At 44.4% G+C, this 27,800-nt stretch overlaps 2 protein-coding genes across 2 annotated transcripts; one reads left to right on the top strand and one right to left on the bottom strand.

Annotated features, from left to right (window-relative positions):
• The first annotated feature begins 41 nt into the window (after window positions 1-41).
• On the top strand, window positions 42-10,487 carry faxca (failed axon connections homolog, metaxin like GST domain containing a). The gene is made up of 6 exons (XM_054762659.1): window positions 42-506; window positions 2,951-3,086; window positions 3,163-3,359; window positions 3,453-3,670; window positions 4,953-5,069; window positions 7,820-10,487. The coding sequence occupies exons 1-6, from the start codon at window positions 247-249 to the stop codon at window positions 8,122-8,124; spliced, it is 1,233 nt and encodes a 410-aa protein (XP_054618634.1). The 5' UTR covers window positions 42-246; the 3' UTR covers window positions 8,125-10,487.
• A 714-nt stretch (window positions 10,488-11,201) lies between these two features.
• pou3f2a (POU class 3 homeobox 2a) lies at window positions 11,202-17,382 on the bottom strand. The gene is given in 2 exon segments (XM_054762756.1): window positions 11,202-14,047; window positions 14,050-17,382. Coding segments are annotated over 2 exon segments (1,407 nt in total). The 5' UTR covers window positions 14,212-17,382; the 3' UTR covers window positions 11,202-12,802.
• Between the last annotated feature and the right edge of the window lie 10,418 nt (window positions 17,383-27,800).

Raw genomic sequence — 27,800 nt, 5'->3', positions numbered from 1 at the left:
ACCGGAAGCACTGGTAATGACATGTCTAACTTGCTGATAACAAGCGACGAGAGGCGACAGCCAGCGAGGATGCAGCGGACCCCGCAGCGGGGACGAGCCGCGGGCAGGATGCTTGTGTCCGCTGGCCTGCCGTTGTTGTCGTCCCCTCATCGCTTTCGGACCCCGCCGCACCCATGAGTCCTCAGCCGACGCCGATGACGCCCGGAGCAGCGACAGCGAGGCGGAAAGTGTCCGCGGACGGCGAGCATGTGCTGCTGGCGCGTCGGCTTCGCATGGACGAGGTCGTGTGTGGTTGATCTCGGCCGGAACCAGAGCGTCTCCGTCCCTTGCTACGCCGGCGAACAGCACTCGTTTTATGGGTCCGTCATCGCCCTTCCCCTGCACGACCACGGCGGGATCATGTCAGCGCTGGGGTCAGACTCCTGGTGGCGGAAGACGCTCTATTTGACCGGGGGGGCTCTGATGGCCGCCGCTGCCTATTTGCTTCACGAATTGCTGGCTATCAGGTACCAACACAATCGGGGCTTAGGGGGTGTCATGGACCATAGCCACCTCTTATACGTTCATGGCTTTGGGGCGCTCTGCTGTTTTCCCCTGGGGGGGTTGTTATTACTTAATGTTGTCAGGTTGGGCGGGGGGAGAGAGGAGTCTGGATCGTGAGTGGGTAGCTGGAATGTAACGGAACATAACACCCCACCTCCCCCCCCCCCCCCCCCCCCCCCACACACACACACAGCCCCCATTACAGTATTTCATTTGTATGGAAATGAACACAAGCTAATGCAAATGACACAACATATTAGAGTTGTAAATGATCAACGCAGCGTTTAACCTTAAAGGATCAGTCTCATTGCCGATATGACAGCAGGTCAAGGACGCACACACACACACGCGCGCGTTATGGAGGACAGGAAGTAACTGGCATCCATCTAAAATGTCTTAGATTTATGTTTTTGTCGGGGTTGCTGTATTTCAAAATTTTGAGTTTCCTAGCAGATGTTGACGCCCATGCAATGGCACATCTACTCTTTCTTAAATAATGTGACTTAACCGCTCATAGATGTTAATATTTTGGTGTTTCTAACACATTTAAGCTGCTCTTTTGACGCAGTAAAGTGACTATTGTGCTTTTACACTGGATGCTAATGATGACATTTTTCACTTCCTGTTTTCCTCGTGGAGTGAGGTGGTGCGATTATTAGTCGACTTTACGTCAGTTAGAAGATATCTGAGACAGGAATAGCAAGAAAAAATGCAACAAAAGGCTCATATTTCAGCACCGGACAGCTCCACATAGGACTGCCTGTGGACTTTGCAACGTTGTAGTAGTGCACTCTTTGAAAGGACCAGCAGGGGGCGGCGTAGTATGAGAGAACGAGCAAATCAGTTAATATACTGTAGGTAATAGTTTCAGTCAATATTATCTAATACTGTATAGTTGTTGTAATGTGTGTTAAAATTGACAAATTCATTTTGGATTTTGCAAATTCTTGTTATTTTCAAAATTGTAACCATTTCTTTATTTTTAAATTAATGTTATTCATAATGATTAATTATTTTAATTAGGTTATTTAATTTTATAAGTTAAAATTAGCCTTTGATGCATACCTATTTTTGTATTTGAACGTTCTATTCAAAACTAAATATTTTTATATATTTTAAAATTAGCATTTATTTAATTTGGTATTTTTATATAATTGAAAATAGAATGAAATATTAAATTCATCATTATATTATATATTGGGCCGCACGGTGGTCTAGTGGTTAGCATGTTGGGCACACAGTAACAGTCGGGAGATCGGGAAGACCTGGGTCCGATTCTTCCTTGGGCATTTGTGTGTGGAGTTTGCATGTTCTCCCCGTGCGTGGGTGGGTTTTCTCCCACATTCCAAAAACATGCATGTTGGCTTCATTGGAGACTCTAAATTGTCCATAGGTATGAATGTGAGTGTGAATGCTTGTTTGTCTGTATGCCCCCTGCCATTGGCTGGCGACCAGTCCAGGGTGTACCCCGCCTGTCGCCCGAAGTCAGCTGGGATAGGCTCCAGCATGCCCCCACGACCCTAATGAGGAGAAGCGGCATAGAAGATGGATGGATGGATCATTATTTTATTTTATTTCTGTATTTAAAATTTGTATTGTATTTTTATTCGGGTTCAGTGGAGTAATGTAGTAAAGCTACATATGCATGCCTGGTCAAAAATTTTAAGAACAGTTGAAAAATTGCAAGAATGTACATTTTGCACTGTTGGATCTTAAGGAGGTTCTAAGTAGAGCTTCAAAATGCGAAAAAATGGGAGTGAGACTAAAACGTTTTTGGGTAGGAAATAATTGCAAACAAGCAGTAAAGTGAAATAGGGTGTTCATCAGCTCATCAAAAGTTTAAGACCATAGCTCAGAAAAACATTAACCCCCCCCCCCCCCCCAAATAGGAATAAAATGGTTAAAAAAAAAACGAGCCAGCAATAAGCAGCTGCGCCATTGTTAATGAGGTGAAAATGGCTTTGAGCATGCATGCTCAAGCCGTCTGTGTGTCATTACCACACAGACGAGGGCCTTCAGTCATGAGGGATGCCCCCTGCAACATCTCCACATAGCCAGCTGACGCCCCTGCACAACCTGAAGCTCCATTCTTCCATTGAAGGAAAAATCAACCCAGGGAATTTTGATCAGGAGTGTACAATATATTTCTATATACATACCATATAGCATCATAGAATCATATTCTAATCAACACAAGCCAATAGACTGCGGCTTATTTTCGACCATCTCCAATAAGAGCGGTCAATAATCCAGACACAACACACCGGACATCGACTGAATAATGAGGGCTGTAAGAATTGTGCCTTTACAAAAATAATAATGGTGTGTTTTTAGGTTATTCATTTAGCAATGTGTTATCATTGTGCTTGCACAGCTCTGTGGTGTCAAACGTGCTGTTTTGTTTCAGAAAAGAAGAAGAGTTGGACTCTAAAGACGCCATCATTCTGCACCAGTTCTCACGACCCAAAACCGGCGCCCCATCCCTGTCCCCCTTCTGCCTTAAGATGGAGACCTACCTCCGCATGGTGGACCTGCCCTACCAGGTAGTCGTGGTCCTAGTCCCTAAAATATGCTTTCATACAGCAGTAAAGTTCTGAATGAGCAATATTTCCCCTCCAGAACTACTTCGACGGCAAGCTTTCGCCGCAGGGCAAGATGCCGTGGATCGAGTACAACCACGAGCAGGCGTGCGGCTCTGACTTCATCATCGACTTCCTGGAGGAGAGGCTGGGCGTGAGTCTCAACAAGAGCCTGTCGCTGCAGGAGAGGGCCGTGTCACGTGCCGTCACCAAAATGGTGGAGGAACACTTCTACTGGTGAGGAGAAACCCCCCCACCACAGAGAATGCTGTGATGTGCATGCTAGACCAGTAGGTGGCGACTCTGGTAGACAAACGCACTCCCCCACAGGACCATCGCCTACTGCCAGTGGGTGGACAACCTGGAGGAGACCCAGAAGATGTTGTCCGTGAGCGGGCCGCTGAGCGAGCTGCTCAAGTGGATCCTGAGTCACGTGACCGGGGGCATCGTCAAGCGGGAGATGTACGGACACGGCATGGGACGCTACTCCAAAGAAGAAGTCTACGCCCTGATGGAGAAGGACATGCGCACGCTGGCCACCCTGCTAGGTGAACAAGTAGCTCACGTCGTACTTACATAAACATCTACTGTACAGTCGTGCCTTGTTTATCACGGGTAATTGGTTCCAGACATGACCGTGAAACTGAATTTTGAAACAGGATTCAAGATTAATAAAGTAAATATTTTTTATAGTTAGCATAGAAAACCTATTTATGACTTTCTAAATATGGTTTCTAACATCATTAGAGCCCTCTAGACATGAAATAACACCCCTATAGGTCACTTTTACACTCCTATTATTCTTTGTTTACATCACATTGCGCAGGCTACAGGATCACTGCAGGGACATAACAGATGGCTGCCGCTAGCATAGCATAGCAAGCTCACGAGCTACCTTGCCAGCCTCTCCAATTTACTTATTCTAAACTTAAATGGAGTGGGGAAGAAGGACAAATTTACCACTTCCACACAGAATGAGAGGAGAACCTTTTTTCCATTCAATCTCAGCCATGGCATGTCGGCTCGGCTCTGCTGGCTCAGTAGCCAGCCTCCAATGCAGTGTGAAAGGTCATGTGATCTAAGGTCATGTCTCATAACATTACTGATGCCTAGGGACCGTAATACTACATGTTACTTGCCTTACATATTTTTTGACTAATAATAGGCCATAGTCAACCACGAAACATTTATTCATTATTTTTTGAAAGTAGTAGGGAAAGTATAGTGAGGGACAGTGGTGGAGCCATGGGGTCACTCCCGGGCCACCCCACTGGCCATCTAGACAATTCAGGGTTCCTGGAGTTCCCGCCACTGGTGAGGGAGCGATACTGGAACCACAATACAGCGAGGGATGACTGTACTGTCATGGAAAAAATAATTAGACCACTCTTGCTTCTTCAGTTTCTTGTTCATTTTAATGCCTGATACAACAACTAAAGGTACCTTTGTTTGGACAAATATAACAATGACAACAAAAATAGCTCATAAGAGTACATTTTTTGGCAGTACAATGCTATAGCTATTCATGTAAGAACTTACGTGATTTTGGTTGTTATCAAGAAAAGCATGGAAGTTGCTGGATATCAGCTCTTAAATGAAACTCTTATGAGCTATATTTGTTATCATCATGATATTTATCCAAACAAATGTACCTTTAGTTGTACCGGGCATCAAAATGGATCAATAAACTGAAGAAACAAGGCTGGTCCAATCATTTTTTCCCATGATGAGTGCGTGGCACACCCAAAAGGCAATGAATGACAATACTGCCCTCCTGTGGTGACAAGCAGAACTGCAACCTCCAGCTAACGTGTGCTTTGTGTGTCGTAGGCAATAAGAAATACCTGATGGGTTCCAAGATTTCTACAGTAGATGCCACGGTGTTTGGTCACCTGGCCCCCGCCATGTGGACCCTACCTGGAACCCGACCAGAGCAGCTCATCAAAGGTGAGAAGTTATGTTTTATGTCGTTATGTTATGTTATGTTAAGTTACGTCCTCCATCTAATGCAGGGGTGCTCACACTTTTTCAGCCAGCCAGCTACTTTTCAAAAATGATCTACCTCCTACTATAATTATAGAAAGTGTAAATATTTACTATATTTATTTGAACAAAGACATGAGTAGGTGTTGATGTACGTTATACATGCATATCACTTTTTCACCCTGCAGGTTCCAAGTCAAAATGATCTACCACTTAGTGTCAAACATATAAGAAACATAAGATCTGAAGAGTAAACATTGAAATACTGTTATAAATATGAATTAGTGTTTCACGTTCACATTTTCAGACTTTACAGGTAATCAAAGTAGTTGATATCATCATTATGTTCAATATGGCAATAAAGACAATTCCCCAATAGTTAACCTGAGTACCGGTGCCATGTCAGACAAAAGAGCTACGTAGCATTTGCAGATATACAACAATTGAAAATGATGATGCAGCCGAAGTCAAGGCAACATTAAAAAGGTTTCAGCAATGCGCACATTTTCCAATTCATCATGAAATGATAGTTTAAGAAGCAGACGTGTAGAAAACACTGATTTCTGTAGTGGAGTTCATGACCACAAAGCAAAGCCATCCAACAATACAACACTTTATTTTCCTACATAATCAGCCGCTGCAAGTCAACAGATGACTTTAAAGATGGCAGCATCCCAGCGCTGAGTTAGTTCATCCCGAATCAGAATCATAAAGATGAAAGCTGCAGTGAATCAGGAGGGGAGCTTCATGTCGGCTGACTGATGTCATATGACATCTGCAAAAGAACGTGTACGTCAGGCGTGTCCAAACTTTGTCCAGCGACGGCACGTAGAGATACGCTAAGAAGCCACATGTGGCTCAAAAACTGCATTTCACCTAAAAATGACGTTTTTCCATCATAATACGAGTGCATTCTTGTCAAATTGCGACTTGTGTTCTTCATTCGATTATGACTTTTTTCTTAACATTTTGACTTTATTCCTGTAAAATTACAGCTGTTTTTTTAGTTTTTTTTTTTTAAAATTTCCAACTATTTCATTTCAGCGTTCCATTTGTACATTTTCTTCTCGTAATTATAACTTTATTCCCATAATATATTTGATCTTTTTAAAAAAAGAATGTATTTTTCTTTATTTAAACATTGTTACTAAAATGAAATTATTCCTCATATTATAAGTTTATGCTCATAAAATTGCAGTTTTTCCCCCCCATGAGAAAACAATTTTTTTCTCTTAACATTTTGACTTTACTTTACTAAATTGCTGCTGTTTTTGTATAATTTTCAAATTATTTCAACTTTCTTCTTGTCTATTTTCTTCTCCTCATATTTTCACTTTATTCTCGTGTTAGAAATGTTCCCCCCACCTAAGTTTCCAAAAATCACAACTTTATTCATTGAAAAAAATCTTTCATTTTTCAACTTCAGGCCACTAAAATGACTTTTTTCCTTGCTAGATTACAAGTCTTCTCTTTAGAATATTTTGACTTTTCATTGATTTCCCATTTTTGCTGCTGCTGTTGTTGTTTTTTTAATTTCCTTGTTAAATTACATTTTTAGTCTGTGCTGTGGGCCGCTAAAATCACAGCCGCGGGCCGCACTTTGGACACCCCTGGTTTACACGATCGACCCAAACTACCGTGGCGGTCTTTTTTCACCCTTTGTTCGGCAAAAAATCCCAAAAGCCTCCTTCATTTTGGTGCAGATCTGGCTCAACGTGCCCAACTTTTCATTCCACTTTCGCATCTCATTTTTGTGTGTGGACAGATCCAGGATGCTTTTTTATTCCTGGATTTTCTAAAATGTTCTGCAAGATGTGATGATTTGCCTTGGGTGGGTGGGGTCCAATGTCGTGTGGTGGATTTCTGGCTTTTAAAAATGTTTAAAAGTCACTTCAAATCTCCTAAAACGTCTTCAGTGCGATTTTGAAAGAACTTCAACATGTATTCACGTTACTTCATTTCAAACAACTACGGTACATGAACGTCAGTCTCGCTCTTAAATGTTGACTTTTTGGAGGACGCTCCACGTGCGCGTGGCGTGGCGTGCTGCCGCGGCCCGTGGCGGCAGAGAAAACTTCATGAAAGCCAAATGACTCAATTACAACTTCTCACTCCAGATGCAACGATTGAAGAGCAAACAAATACTAGCTGACAACAGCGCATGTGCTGTGAATACGTTCATCTGGACGCTCATCCCTCCTTTATGGCGCTTAATTGCTTCCACACCCGACCACCATAGGTGAATTTCCGCAAAGTAGGATTCAATGTCAATAAATGTTACATGTTTTTGTAGTTAGAGCATAGAAAACCTGTTTACGATCTTCGTTACCATTATTAGAACCCCGTAGAGATGAAATAACCCCCTTAAAATCACCTTTACACTCTCATTATTCTCTGTTTACATGACATTGTTCAACTGTAATGCACAGATGACGGGATCACTTCAGGGACACCATTAGCAAGCTAACTAGTTAGCCTCCAATTGATTGTATTAAGAAAGGGTTTCAAATGGAGTGTGAAGAAGGACAAAGAAGCCAAAAACCTACCACTTCCACACAGAATGGGAGAGAACTTCTTGTCAGTCACTGGCTGACTGTAACGTGATGTCCTGTGTAAAAATGGAACATGATTGACGCCTCACGGCCAGAATACTACGTACGCAGATGTTAGCAACTGCAGCAGTGATGGAATTTCGGGTCGTGTGTGTCGTCCAGGTGAGCTGATCAACTTGGCCATGTACTGCGAGCGTATTCGCCGGCGCTTCTGGCCCGAGTGGTTTGTGGACTTGGAGGACTTCTTCTACAAGGACACGTCGGAGGGCAGCGTCTCGGCCTCCAGGCTGCCTGACCTTGGCCTCTATTCCCGCACGGACACCCTCCAGGACGACACCCACTCGCACAGCGCACACACCAGCCACACGCCGCCGCCGCTGTCGCCCGCCAGCGACCCCACGGGCCACTCGCTGTACGACTCCGACATGGACACCGAGTGCTCAGAGACGGAGCTGCTCAAGTGTTGACGAAAGGTTAAACAAGAGGTCATAGACGCGGGAACAACAGTTGACCACGCGCTCGTGCGCTGCAACAAACTTGCGTTGATGTCGCATCGCCGTAACCGTGGCCGCCGTGTGCGTTTGCCACCTCGTGAGCCAATAGCGCCACCGAGCCTCTTCTCCCGATGAAGGCCACATGCAGAAGGACGCTCCTCAGTGTAAATACATGGAAAAATGACGTACACATGCATAGAAATAGTATAGCTAGCCTGCAAATATCAAAGAATAACAATCATGCTGTGTAAATACTTCACCCACATGTTGGCATTACTCACAAAAACGCCCCCTTTTACCTGATCTCGGGTCAGTAGAAGCGGCTTCAAAATGCATCTGTAGCCCCCTTTTAGTCATCTTTTTAGCAACATAACAGGAATACTCACTTTGACCAACTTGTCAACATGGAAATGAAATAACGTGGTGAGCGGATTTATCCATTCATACAAAATAACTTTATTTTTATCTGTATTTTAGATTCATTTATTGCTTAATTGATTTCATGCCCACCTCTGCTATGATCATTTGGCGCTCATCATCCATATTTGGATTATTTGGCCTTGGCGGAGGTCTTCGCCCCCACTGAGTGCCATTCTAGTTTGTTCATGAGGATGCTGAGCTGCAACAGCACCAAAACACAAACATTTTGTGAAAATATGCTGTGAGCCGTCCATATTTATGGTAAATATGGCTCCGCCCCCTTCCACGGCTATGGATTAGTGCATCAGATGGACGTGTGACGACAAAACAAGCACACGTGTAAAGGAAGGCTTTGTGTTACGTGAACAAGAGGGCAATCAATCGCAGAGCAATAGATGGAACACTTTCTCTGCTGACTTACTCCACGCTCCCTTTGTCTCCTCACGCAAACACGCTGGTTGTTGTGTGCGTTTGTCGTTCAGCAAACACGCATGTTGCCTAACAGCAAGGTCAGATGTCGAAGGGCTGCCTTTTCCACAGCAATTACGCTCAATTTTGATGGACACAGTCATTCGACGCCACGTTCGTTATTACAGTTGGCGTTTGTTCGAGGCGCTGGCTTAATATTTTGACCCCCTCGTGTTGCTGAATACGTTTTTCGCCAAAGCATACTGTACGTGTTGTGTCACACGTTGCCCTACAAAAGAAGAAAATAAAGACATTGTAATGCATGCAAACATGAAGTAAAGCCAAATGAATGAGTTGACGTAAGTAGCGTTAATGTGTAGCGACATTCATGGGGTGTACTTTAAAAAATAAAAGCTGTAAGGAGGCTGAGAGCAGCAGTTTCCTTTATCAGTTATTCTTTCTTCTTTCAGAGGTCAGGCATGTTGTTGCCTCGTGCCAGCATTATTCACATTTGGCCTTATGTGGGTGGGAAAAAGGTTCTGTTTTATTTATATTGTGTATGTTATATTTTATTATATTATGTCATCATAATTAATTGTGGTTGTTTATTATTAGGAATTTTTTATATATTATTTGTATTTTTTTACATTTGCTATTTAATTTGTTTTTGTTGCTTAGTGGTGCCAGCATGCAAATACTTGTTTTCTGTTATTGCTTGATTTGGTCTGTTATATTTTCAGCTTTGTAGAAGTGCAATGTCCTCTGTACTTTAGTGCGCCTTCCAGCGCTGCGCTGGTTGAGATACAGGTATATGTTTGGGGTCGCCGGTTCAAGTCCTCACAGTCAACTGTTCATCAGACAAAAAAAAAAAGTTTTATCCCGAGAATTAAAAACAGAAAAACTGACTTTTAAGACTTTAAATCAACAGATGGGGGTCACTCGTGTATCAAAAGAGGTCATAAACTGTATAAGCCATATTACATTGTGTCTTGTTAGTGTGTGTGTGCATCACGTGTACATAAGACAACATGATGTACTGTATTGTTATGAATGTATGTAGAGATGAATCATTAAAAATAAGCGGGATATTTTACTTTTTTTGTCTACTACGAAGGGTGCGGCTGTGGGCGTACACATACACGTCCACCCCCCAATCCTTTTCCTGTGTGCTTGCTGGCAGCATTGGGATTGACTTGGAATTTCTCACACTGCGCTCTACAAAACACCCGCTGTAACTTCAGGGCGTTGAGCCGAATCGCCACTGAATTTGGTGCACACCCTCAGGGGACTGGCAAGCACACGTGTGTCAAATCTTAGCAGGATTGGTTGAAAAACATGGCGCCCATCACATGACTGACAAGATACTGCCGAATATTACAAGTAAAACTCTGCGTCGAACACAGTTATCGCCCTCCTTTTTTGTTGTATTACTTTCCATTAAATCCTATTGAAAATGTGTATAATACAATTATTGCTTCTATGGTAGTCAAACACAAAGAAGCTGAGCGAATGTCAGTCAAAACAGCCACAGCATGAGACAACGCTAGTGGTAGTACCACTGTCATCCACTAGATGGCGGTCGTCGTCTACTCCTTTACACGGAAACACAGCTTTCAAGGTATGACGTAATGTCACAGCCGCCAGAAGGTGAGCCTCCGCTTGGGCACGTGACGACGCAAATACGTCATCGGCGTCACAAATTACGAGCTTTTCGACTCAAACACGACTTTTATGCATAACTTCTACACAATTATTTTCAGTCACTTCGAGTCTTCCCGTTCGTCACCATAATGGTTGTAGACACACACCATTGTCGTTTGCCTCCACGTGAGCAAACGACAGCGGAAATACGTCATCAACGTCACCCATTAGGAGAGTTCCGATTCAAACACGAGTTTTTTTGTGTGTTTGTACAATTATTTTGGTCATTCAAAATCTTACTATGTGTCACCTTACTGATTTTAAACGTGTGAAAGTCTTCCAATTTACATTGGTATGATTCGCAACCACACTTATTTGAATATCGTCTTCCCCCCCCCCATAATAATCCCAATGAAAGTGTTTTTTCAGTGAGTTGTGTGCAATTTACGGCATTATTATGCATACGTTTAACATATATGTGTATGTGTGTGTGTGTGTGTGTGTGTGTGTGTGTGCCCAATCACTCGCAGTTGCCCTTCAGGTTAATAAGCATACAAGGACTGAAGTGTCATAGAAAACAAATAGGATTTAATGACAAAAAAGCATGTATAGAAATTGTGCAATCGTTGATTTGTTTTCCTCGTCACAGATTTCAGGTCGATAGTGTTTTGTTTTGGTTTTGTATTCATTTCCACCCCCTTCTACCCACACAGAAACTCAAATTCAGCTGGGCCTGTTCAGAAAAAAACATTATTATCAATAATAGTAATAATAATATAAACCATTTCTGTAAGTATTTCGTCATGTTGTCCACAGCGTTTACATTCACAAAGCTTTTGTGTCGTTGTGCATGTTGTTGCAATGCACACATTAAAAAATTGTCATCTATATATATATATACATATATATATATATATATATGTATATATATATATACACCCAGTATACTGTATATATTTACACATACTGAGTATATATTCCACATCCTCAAGCTGCATTTGAGTTTCTGATTTTCTCCACCGTTTATCAGGAGAATGAAGTCCCTCCCGGCCTCCATATACGGTATAACCTCATCAGATAAGGTTACTTGTCACAGTAGCACAAGAAAGTGTGTGTGTGTGTGTGTGTGTGTGTTGGCACAGACTGACAAGAGAAACAAACATACAAAACAAGGCGTATACAAAAACAAAAAAACAGATGAGATACATCCCACAAATAGTCTGGGTGAATGTATGAATCATACAGTAGAGCTGGTATACCAGGAGATATTTCACTTCTTTTATTAGTATTAGTTGTTTTTTTTAATTCATGTCCTCCATCTTCATAGGAGACGAAGGCAAAATTAGATTGCTTTTTTTTAATCTCCAGGCATTTTTTTAAAACCTTTTTTTTCTGGAAAAGTACAGAAATAACAGCAAAAACACACTGCACAGAAAAAGCTTTAAAGTGAAGCAATAATAGCTCTCTATTATTATTATTATTATTATGTTATTATTATTATTATTGTTGTTGTTGTTGTTGTATTATTAAACGATTCTTATAAAGAGCTTTCAGTACAAATGTGCTGTAGTCATAGCAAAAATGATTTTTATATATATTTATAGCACTTCAATGGAATTATTTTACTAATTTGAATTGAATATGAATCACTATAACAGTAGCAATTATAACCAACAATAAGAATAGCAGTCTGATTAAGAGACTGATCAAATAATAATAATAATAATAATAATAATAATAATAATAATAATAATAATAATAATAATAATAAGGATGTTTTTGCTGGCTTGAAATGTCATAGTCTGCTATTTCCTTCCTCCTGTCGCTGTGGAGCCCCTGTTGCTTTTGTTCCCCGGAAAGATGGCGTGTATTTACCCCTCACTGCGGTTCATCCAGCCCGTGGAAACATCCACATTTCACACGCTGCCTTTTTGCACATGACGCGCCTTGTCTTCACTTTTGCAGAGAAACAGACACAAAAAATGTGTTTTCATGTCTGCCCGTAGCAGCCACATCCCAAAATACATGCCATAATACATCCCATAATAGGCGCCATGAGTTCCGCAGCGTGCAGGAGCTCCATCCAGCTGTCTGCTATGTCGGACAGTAAATCCAGGGTGTCCTTGTGGATCAACATGTTGTGTGTGAAAATGGCCTGTAAGGTCCGGTAGACGAGAGTGGGTCACTGCACAGGGGTCTGTCCTCCGTGGTGAGGGGGGCTGTCCCCGTACATGTCCTCCCCCCCTGGTAGTTGCCCTCCAGCGGGCGTCATCCTCTTCTCCTTCTGCCTCCTGTTACAGAACCAAACCCGGACCACCTCCTTCTCAAGCTGCAGGCTGTCCGCCAGCGAGTTGATCTCTGCCGCCCCGGGCTTGGGACACTTGAGGAAGTGGCTCTCCAAGGCCCCCTTGACGCCCACCTCGATGGAGGTCCTCTTTTTCCTCTTCCTGCCCTGCGCGGCGATTTTGTCCAGGCTGGTGGGGCTCCCCGAAGTGGAGTCGGCCTCCTCCAGCCACTTGTTCAGCAGAGGCTTCAGCTTGCACATGTTCTTGAAGCTCAGTTGCAGCGCCTCGAACCTGCAGATGGTGGTCTGCGAGAAGACGTTGCCGTAGAGGGTCCCCAGGGCCAGACCCACGTCCGCCTGGGTGAAGCCCAGCTTGATGCGCCGCTGCTTGAACTGCTTGGCGAACTGCTCCAGCTCGTCCGAGGTCGGCGTGTCCTCGTCGGACTGGTCCTGGTGGCCCCCGTGCTGCTGCTGCTGCGGCTGCTGCTGCTGCTGGTGGCTCCCCGGCCCGCCTCCGTGGTCGCTCAGGTGCGGGCTGTGGCTGTGGTGCTCCTCGTCCTGCAGAGGGTGGTGGTGGTGCGGGTGTGTGTGGTGGTGCATGCCCCCCTGGTCCCCCCCGGGCATCATGCTGAAGCCGGACTGGGCGTAGAGCAACCCCTGGCCCTCAGACGTCGCCATGGCGGGGATGTGCGTGGAGGCGGTGCTGCCGGTGCGCCATGCTCTGGCGTCGTGATGCGCGGCGTGAGGGTGTCGCTGTTGCTGCGCGTCGCCGCCGGAGTCGCGCAGCTCCTCGCGGTCGGCGTCGTGCAGCACCGGCTTGACGTCCTGCTCGCCGAGGGGGCTGGGGGGCCACGTCGCCCCGCCGTCCCCGTGAGACAACGCCGCGATCCACTGGTGCGCGTGGCTGAGCGAGTGCGCGCCACCCGCCAAGCCGCCGTAGTCACTCTGGAGGAGGGCGTGCGCGTCCCTGTACGCCTGCTGCTGCTGCTGCATACTCCCGGATTCCGTGTGCGGCGGCGGCGGAGGCGGCGGCGGAGGCTGCGGCGCGCTGCCTGGGGCGCTGAGGACGCTGAAGTGGTTCGACGTGGCGGTGGCCATCACCACCGGAGTCGGGGGCGAGTCAAAAAGAGGCTTCCTTGGACGGGAAGCGGTGCGCGCCACAGGGCAGCCGGGCGTCTCTCTCCAGCATCTCCGGGGCGCTGTGCCAAGGGGACGCAGCGGCGCGCACCTGTGGTCCGCCTCGCTCCGCTCTTTATTGGCCGAGAATGGCTGACAGATGTGGTTACCCCTGACAGCACCCCGCTCATTGGTCACGGGAGATTGTGCACAAGCCCCCCATCACTCTGCCCCACAATACTACCGCGTCCTGCAGCACGCTGGAGCACTAAATGGAGGGAAAGTGTAAACACAGGAGACACTCCATCCATCCTGGAGCCTATCCCAGCTGACTGGACTGATCACCTGACTGACACACACGACCATTACACAGCTATTCAAACCCACTCTTCAGGGGCAGACGTTGTGTTGCTCTGGAACATGCAGCAGCCCGCATGGTGGAGGGACAAAAAGTGTGTATTGTAATATAAGGTGTCTCTTCAGTAAACAAATACAGTGTAGGCCAATCTTTGGCTAATGCCAAGGAGAAGACTGAGCTTGAAAACCTTCTTCAGTAGTTAAAGTCTCTGCTTGCACCCTTCATGAAGAACGTTACTGAAAATAAAAGGATCATTCAGACTCTTCACGCACTCGTTCCTAAAAGGAAACCTTCTAAGCTATCATGAATGACCTCATTTTTAGTATTTATTTCAGAAGGACCATTTTTTAATGTTTGCATTTTGTTCCCTTCTGCACCCAAAACAAACCAAACTGTGACCTTAAAATTGAGGCACACGCCGTGCTGTCATTATGGCGTGCCATTACACCAGGGGTGTCCAAACGTTTTCCACATGGGGGGGGGCTGCATACTGAAAAATCAGATGATTAGTTTTTATATGATTCATGTTGCAAAAAAGGCTAAAACCAATCCGATATGCGAAGAAGTTAAAAAAAACCCAGCTTACACGTTGGCTTTGTGTTACTAGCATCAACATTCCAATTCTTTCTCCGTGTTATTATTTAATTATTATTATTTTCGGTGCTGTGGTACCTCGCTTTTCATTATTGATGTCTTCCAAGAGGTCCGACGAAAACGGAAAATGTACGAAAATCAACGCATTTTTACATGGAAATAACAAATAACAAATTCTTCCGTTCAAGACACTCAAAAATATGAACAAAAACATTTTTTTTCTAGGCGATACTTATAGCCTTGTGCAGAAATCAGTGCAAAATAATTATAAATGAGGACTAAAATGGATAAATGAACATTTAACATCACTTTTACCTTTATTGAAGACTCTTGTTGGCGGAAACGGCGAGGAGCGGCGAGAGAAGCGGAGGAGGGGATCCACACCACAACCACAACTTGTCAATATTGCTGATGGTTTGTGATAGCTCACGCCTTTAGCCATTTCGCAACATTAGCTAGCTTGCTTTCTTCGTTCTTTGCCAGGACTGAAATTACTGTTGCTGCGGCAAACTAGTTTGTGTAGTCTGTCAAATGAATGAGCCTTACAGGATACCGTAGTCATGTGTTCACCAAGCATCGCAAGATTTGGTGTTGGCTGGTGATGTGCGATACCACGGATTTTCTTTCTGATCCCATACGAAGTAAAATTCAGGCGGGGGTTCGGGGGGGGGACCGGTACCGGTAATGATAGACATGACCTCAAATGAATCAAGTATCAAAGGATCAACGTTTTGATTTGAGAATCGATTCTTACAGCAAAAAGTTCTGGCATCGGAAGTGTAGATATTTCAGTATCCATCTGCACATCACTAGATGTTGGGTGTGCGATCCAAGATGGCTGAATAAACAAGCAATTCTGGGAGTATCGTCCGTCTACTAGGGGTGCAACAACACGTGTATCTGTATCGAACCGTTCACTACACATGCGTACCGAGCCGTGACCCCTGGATCGAACGATACGCAGTTTCATATTTATTTGATCAACCTCTGACGGCGCTCTGTGCCGAAAGCTCAGTGTATCTGCGATCGACTACTCTGGCTTGGGTCGCATTGTCAAGCACGGCGGCGCTGAGCTCCGCCTCCCACATTCACACCATCCTGGAAATGTTGAAAAATGTTGGCAATTTCAATAAAATTCAAATTAAAAAGGGCAAGGTCATTTCTTTTTGGTATCGAGAAAGTATCGGAGCAAACCGAACCGTGAAGTTTGTGTTTGGTTGTACCCTACCGGTCAAAAGTTTTAGAACGCCCCAGTTTCTCCGGAGGAAAAAGCTACACTTTTAAGTACTAAAACTAAGATGGTCGGCCTCTCTTGCTTTATTAAGTGCCTTTTTCTTGCCATTTTTGTAGCTACACATGACGTTCTCCAGTACGATGCTGTCCAGCTGATGTTCACGGGGGTGTAGTACCACAGTGTGATCCTAAACATGGTTTTTATGCGGACGGAGGAGGTAGTAAGTCCTCCACCTGTAGGAATGACTTGCATCAACTGCCAAGGCTTGATCAGCCTCCATTCCTGCAGAACAGTTTTAAATTGTTGAGCCATTTTCTGGTCCCTGAAGCAAAAATACCTTTTTTTCTGACCTCTTGCACGTCACCTCTGACCTTGGTACCAATTTCAAAGCTATTCATTGGACTTGAACGACCTGAATTTCAATTAAATAACTGGAAAAATCCGGGTGTCTGAAAACTTTTGAGCGGTCGTCTACTTTTAAGAATGTGCCGCGGGCCAATGAAAAAAACGAGCTTCGGGCCGCACGCACGGTGGACGCCCCTGCCTTGCACGGTATCGTACGATACAAGTGACTTGCAGTGCGTTTTCAAAAAGCTGAAAAAGCGAACAATAACACAACCTGGATCCGCATGAAGGAAGCCTTCTTATTAAATCTTTTGTTCTTCACATAGTTGAGTGCTGACAACAAAATCACACAAAAATGTATTTATTTATGATTCAATTTGTAATTTTGGAATTACGTCTCGCTGTCCACCTGCTGTTTATTCCATTTGCGCGACGGCAAGTGAAAGTGATTGTCCTTCCTAAGTTTGATTTCACAGAAGCGTGATGGACTTGGGAGTTACGTTGTGTTGTTGAAGTGTTCCCTTTATTTTTATGAGCAGGGTATTTTGTTCCATCAAATCAGGCCCCCGGGCCTTCAGGTTGGCACCCGAGTCGTGAATGAAGTCGAGAAGACTGAATCAACATTGATAAATGGCGTTACGATGAAAATGGTGCATTCAAGTCACTTCAAATGGAATATCTGAGATGCTTTTCCTGCATGGAAGACGCTGCAGAAGGAGACGTCCAGCTGGCTCTCCTGTCCAGAGAGGCTTCCAAGGGCCTTTTGCCCCGTTGCCATGGCGAGGGCACTGAATGGAACAACAACGCCCACGTCACAGCTGCAATCGCTCTTCTTCTTCTTCTTCTTTTCGCTCCCTTCCAAAAGGGCCCAATGGAGGCCGCGCGCTCAGCCCGTAGGGACAAATAATAAGAAGCGGGGAGGGGAGAATGAGAGTGTTGGGCGGGGGGGGGGGTTGTATGAGGGCAGCGAGAGGCCAAAGAGAATGGAGACCCTCAGCCCACACGCTGCCCTCCTCCACCTGCTTGTTGGCTAAACTTTGCGATGGAGGCAGCGGCCATGAATGCCGTTGTCTCGCTAAGCTCTGCACACAAAAAGGCGTGGAAAAGGAGGGGGTGGAGGTTGCTCCAATGTCAGGATTTGTTTTGGAAATACACCCGGCAGCCACAACATGAGGACCACCTGCGCTATCTCACCAGAATGACGCCTTTATCAAGAGAATGCTGCGTTCATGGTTTGAAACAAACCTTTGGAAAGGCGCACCTTGCAACACTTTTAACGCATGTAGTGAATACTATCCATTTTTATACCTCAAACACTGGCACTGAAGGGGTATTTTTATCATATGCACACACAGGTGGATCTCAGTACATTAGAATATGGTGCAAACATTTCATTTTAGGCGTTAAATTCAATGACATCAGGAAGTTTTTGCAGTTCATTTGCTGATTACGGTTGTTTCAATTCCCCCCGTCAATTGCATTTTAAAATAAGGGAATTTGTTTGGGAACCTTTCCTGAAAATAAGGGACATTTTTGACGACATTTAATGCAACCAAGTACAGCTTGCATTTTAAAAGAAAGTCCCGGTATTGTGATGATTAAAAAAACAGTTAATAGGATCTGACGTACGTGATGCACGACTTCCCCTTTAAAAAGCCAGCAATGACAGCAAACTACTGGAGATAAAAGGGCCGCCCACTTTATCAATAAAATAATACTTTTTCAAAAATAACCCTACCTATTCGGGACTTCGATGGTTTAGCAGGCAATTTGGATTTCAACCAAAAATAGCAAAAACATTATTAAAAAAATATAATAATAATAATAACAAATACTAAATAATAATTATTATTAATATTACAACATATTTTATAAAGGTCTTTTTGGGCTTTTTTCTTACATTTATAACTTTTCACAATGTTATCTAAGTCAGGGGTGTCCAAAGTGCGGCCCGTGACTCGTTTATTATGGCCCCGTGGCACATTGTAGAAATAAAATGATAATACAATATAATTTAAAATATAAATTATATATAATTTATAACATAATACAATATTATTTTATAACAATATAAATTTATAATATAATAGAATACTAAAAAAACTGATCAAATGAAAAAATAAATTGAGCAAAAAGGCACAGTGTGAAGAAAAAAGCTGAAATGTTGATACTAAATCATAATTAATAACGCAAAGCTTTGACTTGAAATATATTTGAATTTTTTTTTTGCCTTTTTATAAATAAATACAAATATAGAAAAATATCATAGTGGCCCCCACCCCAATATCCTGAGATTTTCCTGTACGTGGCCCTCGGTGGAAAAGGTTTGGACACCTCTGATAGAAGTAAAAAAAAAAAAAAAAGGATTTATCAATCAACGTGATAATCAGTTGTTAGGTGTACAACTTCCTTTTGCACTTAAATGTCAGTCACCTATGCTAGAATGCACTTGAAACACTATAGTACAGCATTTTTGAGGTTTTAGGGGCAAAATTCTACAAATGTAGTCACCGACCCCCTGGGGACCACAAATGGCAACACATAAGAACGCAGAATCTGTGAAGAAAAACCTGATTTATTGCCTTCAAATGTAAAACAAAACAAATACGATGTGGTTAAATGAACGCTGAAGGACAAACTAGCAGAGGTCAAAGCCAGTCGAGGAGGTGTGAGAAAGGACACGTGTCCAAAACAATAAAAAGATAGCCGTACCAATGCTAAACGAGGACGCGCTAATTAATAAACACGTTAAATCAAATCAAGCCGACGCCGCGCCGACGCCACGGAGTTATGGCGGATCAAAAGAACACTGCTTTATGATTAGAGCGTAATTCCGAGAATCACCAAATGCGTCGCCGGGGGGGGGGGAGCACTTGCAGGAGGGAGGTGGGGGTTGGGGGAGCGTGTGCAGCGAGAAGCAAAACATATTAGCCTAATGGTCTAATATGCAAACTACTGGCTGCCCAATTAGGGGACTTAATAACGCATAAACGATGCCAATCCTGCTCTTACAAGACGAAGAGGTCGCCGCTAATTCGAGTCAGAGGACTGGCTGTGCTGTCAAAACACTGCTTACACACACACACACGTACACACACATATACACACACATGTATATATACAGTGTTTATTGTGTCTCAGCTTGCCCAGCCTCTTGTTCTGTGTCCAAGAGTGGCTTAATGATGGAGAATCTGAGCGTTAAATTAACACTAATTAAATGGCGCCGATGCAGTAAAGATTCAATTTCTGTGCCTAAGTGTCCCCAAACTATTTATCGGACGTTTATGATTAAATGCACACAACACAGAGCAACCACACACACACACACACACACACACACACACACACAGGAGATGCGTGTTAAATATTCATCCTTCTACACTAAGACAGTAAGAAAGCACCATTTTGGGGGCTTTCACTTTGTGTGACCGGCCCGTGTCCCTCCCCCTGTGGGAACCCAAACGCTGGGCTAACTAGAGCAAAGAGGGTGGGGTGTTGGGGGGGGGGTTTCCATTATGCTGCCGGACACATGGAGATAATGGCCATTCCTCCACAGCTGGCCCACACAATCAAAGAGAGAGTGGAGCTTGGAGGATTCCAGCTTTAACCAGGCCATTGTGGCGGCTAATTACATCTGAATGCTAAACCCAGAGAACTCACCCCCCCCCCCCCCAGAAGGGAAACCTGTGCAGAATACCCCAAACAACCCTTCAGGGATGAAGGAGAGTGCACGCACACACACTGCTTCAAAGAGTCACAGCTCACACAAGTACATGCACCCCCCCCTCCCCATGTGGCACTCGGCATTAGATCAGATCTCAGCGTGCCGCACTGGCGAGCGATGAGGAGGTCTTAGAAGACTTAAGGTTGAATAGAAAACACACTCAAGAGCCTTTCCCCAGCGCACCCCCCCACCCATAATCCCAAACCACACATTCACTCTGCCCCCAACCGACCACCGTTTGGCTCCATCGGTGCCCCCCCAGCACACACACAGCAACCAGCAGCAGCAGCAACAACGTTGTACAGTCTAACGGCTGCTGTGGTAGCAATGTAGTACATTTCGGAGACAAAAAAGTCCTATTTTGTTTAGTGTCAGAAGAGCAACAACAGAAGTGTGTTAGCCTTGATGCTGGATTTTAGACAGCTTCAAAGTGTTTTTGTAAGCTCTGCTTTGCGTGTGCGCAGCTTTAATGCTCACGAGCTGCGTTTGTCTCCCACAGAACGCGAACGCGTGTCTCCAAGTGGTGCCGCTTTGTTGAAATACACTGGACCCCTGCCCTCGTCCCACGCAATGGACAACATACACGGCCGGTCAGACGTGTTAGAACACCCCAGTCGTTCCAGTTATTTATGGAAATTCCAGCCGTTCACGTCCAACGAATAGCTTGAAAGTGGTGACGTGACAGGGGTTAAAAAAAGGTAAGGTTTCCCAAAACTGAAAAATAATATGTATTTTAGAATGATGCAAAAAGGAACCACAAAATGGGTCAACAATTTAAACCTGTTCTGCAGAAATGGAGGCTGATGAAGCCTTGCAAATAATTCCTACAGGTGTTCCACATTCTGGGGTACTTACTACCTCCTCTGTCTGCATAAAGACAGTGATCAGAACACACTGTGGCACCACACCCTTGTGAACGTCAATTGAACAGCATTGTACTGCAGAAAGTCATTTGTTGCTGCAAAAACGGCAAAGAAAAGGGATTTAACAGTGGAAGAGAGACAGACCATCCGAACACTAAAAATGTAGCTTTTTCCTCCAGAGAAATTGGGGTGCTCTAAAACCTTTGAGCGGTAGTGTATATCACATACCAAAGTGCGACCCGTGGCTCGTTTTTTATTGGCACATTGTAGAAATAAAATAAAACACACACAAAAAAAACAGCAAAAATGGAAAAGAAGCAAGAAGGCATCATGTAACGAGAAAAAGCTAAAATGTTGAATCTGATAACTTCATGCTTCAAAGCCTTGTCTTTAAATATGTTTACAGAGGTGGGGCTCTGAGGTGGGGCTCTGAGGTGGGGCTCTGAGGTGGGGCTCTGAGGTGGGGCTCTGTCTACACTGTTACGTTTTGTGGTTATGTACACGCTCTGATGAATTCATGAAAAAGGTGACTCGCCCAAGAACTACTGAGTGTGGAAGAATCCACGCGCAGACATGCCACTCTCAACACTGGACCGTTTGCGACCATATTTCGGATAAAGATCGTATTGTCTACAATCAATCAATAATCTCTTTACTGCAAAAACAAAACAGGCTACACGTCGGCCGAACCACGCCAAAACAACATCAGCAAACTCAACTGGCCCTCCGACCTGTCACGTTCACAGAAATCCCAAAACTCTTTAACACTACGCATACGTAACTGCCTTGTCGCTACAGCATCCTTGCGCATGTTCAAGGAGCTGCTCCTATGAAAGTGACAGTAATAACTAAGCAACATAGAATTTTTTTTGTTTCATTTAATTCTTGTATTTCGTGTTTTTATTTCTGTATTTTATGTCCTTCATGTGCTCTGTGTACATTTTAAAAAATATTTTTTTCCGAAATTAAAAATCTCAAAGTCTCTTTGATTTTTCGGCATGGACGCGCCTGACAGACAACAACACAACGTTATTAGGACAGAAGGACACAAATGATAGCAACACTGGCACGTAACATCCACATTTTAACAGCAACATCACGCTGGGTTGGCCCATTCACTGAAGAAAAACAAATGATCTGACAGACGGATTAGTTCTCAGAGGTCAGGGCTTTATATTAAGACGTGCTGCGAAGCCTGAGGGAGGGCATTATTCTTTCATGATGACGCAAAAAAGCAAGCGTTTGAGGGCCTCTTCTCTCAAATGTGGAGCAAACAAGTGAGGATAATGGTAGGTTTTTATCATGTTTGGAGTTCTATGGACACATGTTACCGTTAAAACAGTACATTTTGCCTAATAGGAGACCTTTAATGGTAGTTAACTTGTATTCACACTATTAAGGTGTGGGAATAAGTCTGAGAACCCGAATACTCAAGAGTGTGCCTGTATTGGTTTGGGTCATTTCTATATTCAACCCTAACGCTCACCCTAACCCTCACCCTCACCCCTCACCCCTAAACCTAACCCTAACCCTAACCCTAAACCTAAACCTAACCCTAACCCTAACCCTAACCCTAACCCTAAACCTAAACCTAATCCTAACCCTAACCCTGAACCATGGAATGGATCAAGATAAGACGCCCTCGGTGGCGTGTCCAGGGGTCGGGGCTCACTTTGCCAAGGAGATAGCGTATACTGTATGCCATCTTTCCAAGCAACGTGGGCCCAGTCAAGTTGTCAAACTTTGTGTGTGATTTTTTTCTTCAATAAACGTCTTAAAAACTCCGCCTGATTTGTTGAGTTGTTCAAAAATTTGGGTGAATTCTTTCCAAGACATGGGAATTTTAGGCTATTTTGGAAGTAGACCTACCGTAACGTGCTTCAATCAAAAACAAGGAATCACGTTCACACATCTTGGAGTTGAGAAATATGCATAAAAATGATGAAAATGATCAGTTGCCCGATGCTTGTGCACACAGAGGAAAGGTTTCGGGACAAAATGGAAGTGAATGGAAGGAACCTTGGCTCGCTAACTTAACGCTGATTTACTGTTTCTTCTATCTATTTCCCCTTTTCGCCCCAAACTGCCTCTGAGAGGACAAATGGAGGAGAAACACTAACACACAAATGCGTACTCCATCCGCTGTGTTATCATGTAGCACCAATCAAGGGGTGGCGACCATTTCGGTGCAACCGTAAATTCCCGCGGCTCCTATAAGACGTCCCGTGTTGTATCATGTAAGTGTCTTCAGAGGCCCCATAAAGACATAAAGGGAGGCTCCCCAGCTCGGGATGAGTGCTCGTAAGTCACCAGCAGGTGTTTTTAGCCTGACACTGGTGCACACCAGCACAGATCCATCTCATCTCTGGCTTTATAACGCCCTACACACACACACACACACAAAAAGACAGGCGCCACGTGTAAGTGCGGCCATATTTTACAAGCAGTTTGCAGCTTGTCATGAGGGTAACATGGGGGGTGGGGGGCTGCTGCATGTAAGACCTTGTGTCGTGTCTGCTTTGGAGGCTGCAATAACGAAAAGTCTCTTCCCTTCCCAAGATGGGGGAGGAGGAGGCGGTGCAGGTAAGTCGTTAAACCTACTTGAAAGCGCAGCGCCCCCGATCGATAGTCCCGGGCTGAGCGGGGATTAAAATCAGGCTAAGTCTGTTCCGATCAATACTGATGGCTAACCCCGGGGTTAAAACAGGAGTAAATCTCCATACATGTCCATACTCACGTCTGCACCGCGGCCTCCGCTGCAGATAAATCTGCATGCTGCCATGCAAATGGACACACCAAAGCTCGCTTTGCCGGCGCAGTCAATATGAACGAGCGCTGATTGGGTTTCCTGCTGCGACATACTACGTTATGGACAAAAGTGTAGAGATGCAGCTCTTAATCAATTAATGAATCAATCAGGAGTTGGCCTCTTTAAAGGAAAACTGCTCTTTTTAAAAACAATCCTTATGTGAGACATGAGCACACATGTCTTTCTCTTTTAAGTACGCTCTAAAGCCATGAAAACAGCTAAAAAGAAGCAACTAGGAATGCACGTAATGGGACGCGCCTATTCCGCATATAAAGCCTTCTGAAAAATATACTCCATACAGCCACATCGTTATTATTATTATTATTAACATTGTTACGCCCAAGAACTACTATATTTGGTGTAGTGACACCTCGCCACACCACACCGGCGAGCTATTAGCCGGCTAGCGACTAGCTTCACCACACACTCACTCGCAATGCCTCAGGCCACTAGCGAAAGGTAACGCTACATATTGGAGCTGCTGCTGTGTTTTTGGTTTTGAGTTTGGAAAAGTTAATGCTAGGTGTAGCTTTCCTTTCCATGTTGCTACAGTATGTGGAATCAATGCACCCAGGAAGGAAGTTACTACATGCTGACAGCATGGCTTCTGGAGGGTGTTTTAATAGCCAGCTTTCTAGGTGGAATAGGGGTGTCCCATGAAGTGCATTAATTACCTGCCTCTTTTTAGCTGTTTTTATGTCTTTAGAATACACAGAAAAGAGAAAGACATGTGTTCATGTCTCATGTAAGGAAATTCCCCCCAAAAAGTGCAGTTTTCCTTTCAAATCTTCATTTGTGTGCTTGCAATGTTATGGGAATGGCCCTTTTTCGTTCCCCGGTGCACACAGCAAGGTTAAAAAGGCGTGCCTGGGTGACTTTGGTGCGAAAGAAGCTGTGACGTCCCAAACGGACAAAGAGCTATCACTGCAAATGAACCTCGACCGCTTGCTGTGTGTGTCCCGATACTTTTGTCTATATAGTGTTTGAAGACTAAAGCTGTAAATACAGATTCTCAATTGGGGGGGTTGAGGTAATTAGTAAAAGTAGTGTTTTCCGTTGGCTCAAATAGTAAAAAAAAAAAAAAAAAAAGTGTCAATGAGCATGAACGATTTGTTGCGCCCCATAATGGGAGATTGACACAAGTCCTTGTGACGAGTGTGACGAGGCACACGTCTGCATGTCAGTCGCCGATAACCGATCCATGCGGTTGTATACACGGACGTAGAAACGCTAGCATCTCTTCTAAATCACATGAACACACACACAAGGAAGAACTGGACAGATTTAGGACTTTAGTTCCATAATAAAAAGGTACAAGTCCATTTTCTGGTTGGAACGACAGATGCCGTGGGCTCAAACCAAAAAGCCGGACTGTCAACTGGCCCAGCGTGACTCTTAAAGGTTATTCCCAATGCGCCCAGCATAACAACCACCACTTCGATGGCCCATTTTTTGTGTCCAGCCATTTGTAACGTTTTCATCTTTCAGACTATTAAAAAGATGAACACGGTGCCACCACCGCGCCCTCCCGCCACACAAAGCCTTGGCATTCTCTCCAAAAACAAAATGACTTTTTAATGATGTTCTCAAAGTAAAACAAATCTATCATCGACCTCGCTTGCTTGCTCCACTTTGGAGAGAAGATGCACCTTTTCATGATGTCGTGAAGGGGGGCTTCAGGCTTCGCTACACATCTTGAACTAAAGCCTGAAGGTCTGCCAGCTATCCGCCGGTAGGAGCTGTGAGTTGAATCATTTTGTTTTTCGTAATGTGAGCACCGTAGCTCACATTGCTATGCTAGTGTTGCTAATGTTTGTGTCCTCCTGTCTCCCTCCTTGATGTGACGTTGCTGTATGTGATAAGTGCATCGCTACGGTCAATGTGTGTGTATGTGTGTGTGTGTGTGTGTGTGTGGGGAGGGGGGGGGGGGGAGTTGTTGGAGAACACAGCTCATTAGCATTAAAGCTACAGACACCCAAAAGGGTTTACGAGATTGGGTTTACGAAATGAGATTTTAACATTAAGTTTAAGAAATGAGAAATGACCACGACAAAATATACAAAATATACAAAAATATATGACAATATACTGCAATCTACCAATGTTACCTTGCATTGCTCCTCATGAGGCTACACTCTGTGTGCATGCCAGCGGCCCCACCTCCACCCACTGAAACAAACAGACTACATGACTGACAAAAGGGCTCACACCGTTCATGGTGTTGTTCTATGAGACAAATGTGCCAAGGCGCAGAAAGCAATGCTCAGAGGAAACCCTTTTCCTAAAATCTATGGCCAATTACTGGGGGTGTCACCAGACAAGCAGGTCACGAGACGAGATGATACATGAGATTGGGTCTACGAGAATGAGACAAGACGAGGTTTTAGCATTGCTTTTAAGAAACATACAATGAAAAAATATGAAAAGTATATGACAATATTTTGTACTAATTTAATTTCTACTATGTTACACTCTTCTGCACTCTGTGCAGAGACAAAGAGACTGTATGACCGAGAAAAGGGCTCAGTCCGTTCAAACCATTGTTCTACAGAACAAACGCACCATGGTGATGATAGCAATGCACAGACTGAACTCTCTTCCTGCCTGTTTGGAGGCGAGAAGACAAGGAAAACAGACGCGCATGCACATGGAAAAGGCAAAATTATCACGTTCATTTTCATTGATTGCGTGATTAATTAATTTAGTATCGCCCCAGGCCTCGTGCCCACGAGGCGTTTTACTTCTGAAACAGAAATCTTGTCACGTTTTAATCTCGTGGGATCTTGTGAGACGAGATCTTGCGACAGCCGCAGTGTGTTCCTAGTCGTGCTTACTAAAAAGCTCTTTTAAACAGTCTAAAATCCAGCATCAAGGGCTAACACGCTTCCAATACGCTATTGCGGGACCTGTTTCCCTGGGACTTGCAGAAATCTATTAGCCGCTCCCAGCTACGCCAATCACCTGAGAAATTGTTTTCTATGAAATAAATTGTCAAAGCATAGCTTGACAGTCGCGCTGCGTCCTCCACCTTTATTCTCATTATGAGCGTCAGAAGCACAACATCGCTCCAGTCAAAGTAACGCTGCTTTACGCGCCCTTTTCCATGCATCTCAAACGTCTTTCAGTCATTTGGAAAGCATAATTTAGGGTGGGGGTGGTTTGGGGGATGGGGGGTGGAAAAAAAACACTCTTTCTCATTCTCAGAGGCAAACCTCGCCAATTAATTTGCAGCTCAGATCTCAAAGGCTCCAGTGGAGAGGTGCTAGGCTACAATGTACTGCCAAGCTAATTTGTGCAGCAGGTTCGGCCTTAAATATATGCATGAGGCTAATTCGGCAAGCGGCGTACAGCCCCGTAGCACGCGGCGCTAACTCCCATTAGCGTCACCTCTGCCTGCGGTGGAAATCAAGGCAGGAGCCTGCGTGCAAACAAAATTTAATTTGCTTTGGTAAATCAAAGTGTAGCGCCAAACGTAGTGGTACCCCCCCCCCACCTCCCCCGTCTGTCTGTCTGTTTGGTCCCCTCTCTGAGGGATAAATTACTTCAGCATCATAAAAGAGCAGAAAATTACACAGAAATTTCACTCAAGTGGGATTCCCTTTCCTAAATAATCATAGCATGTGTCTCCGGTGTGTTGCACTCGTTTTTATTTTCTGCATGGGGATGCAGAAATAATGCCTGCCCCCACCCCACACCAACCCCACACGGATGGTTTTCTGCTCCATGAATCCACCACATTTTGGTGCAGGCCTGGCAAACCAAGGGCTTTTTTTTTTACCTACATCAAAATGTTCAGTGACTAATGTTTTAATAACAAACTGGAGGTGGATATGCAGTACAGTACAGGTGTACC

The sequence above is a fragment of the Dunckerocampus dactyliophorus genome, chromosome 19 (assembly GCF_027744805.1).
Source record: "Dunckerocampus dactyliophorus isolate RoL2022-P2 chromosome 19, RoL_Ddac_1.1, whole genome shotgun sequence".
NCBI classification, from domain to species: Eukaryota; Metazoa; Chordata; class Actinopteri; order Syngnathiformes; family Syngnathidae; genus Dunckerocampus; species Dunckerocampus dactyliophorus.
The sequence above is the reverse complement of the archived record's forward strand: the minus strand, read 5'-3'. Positions and strand labels throughout refer to the sequence as shown.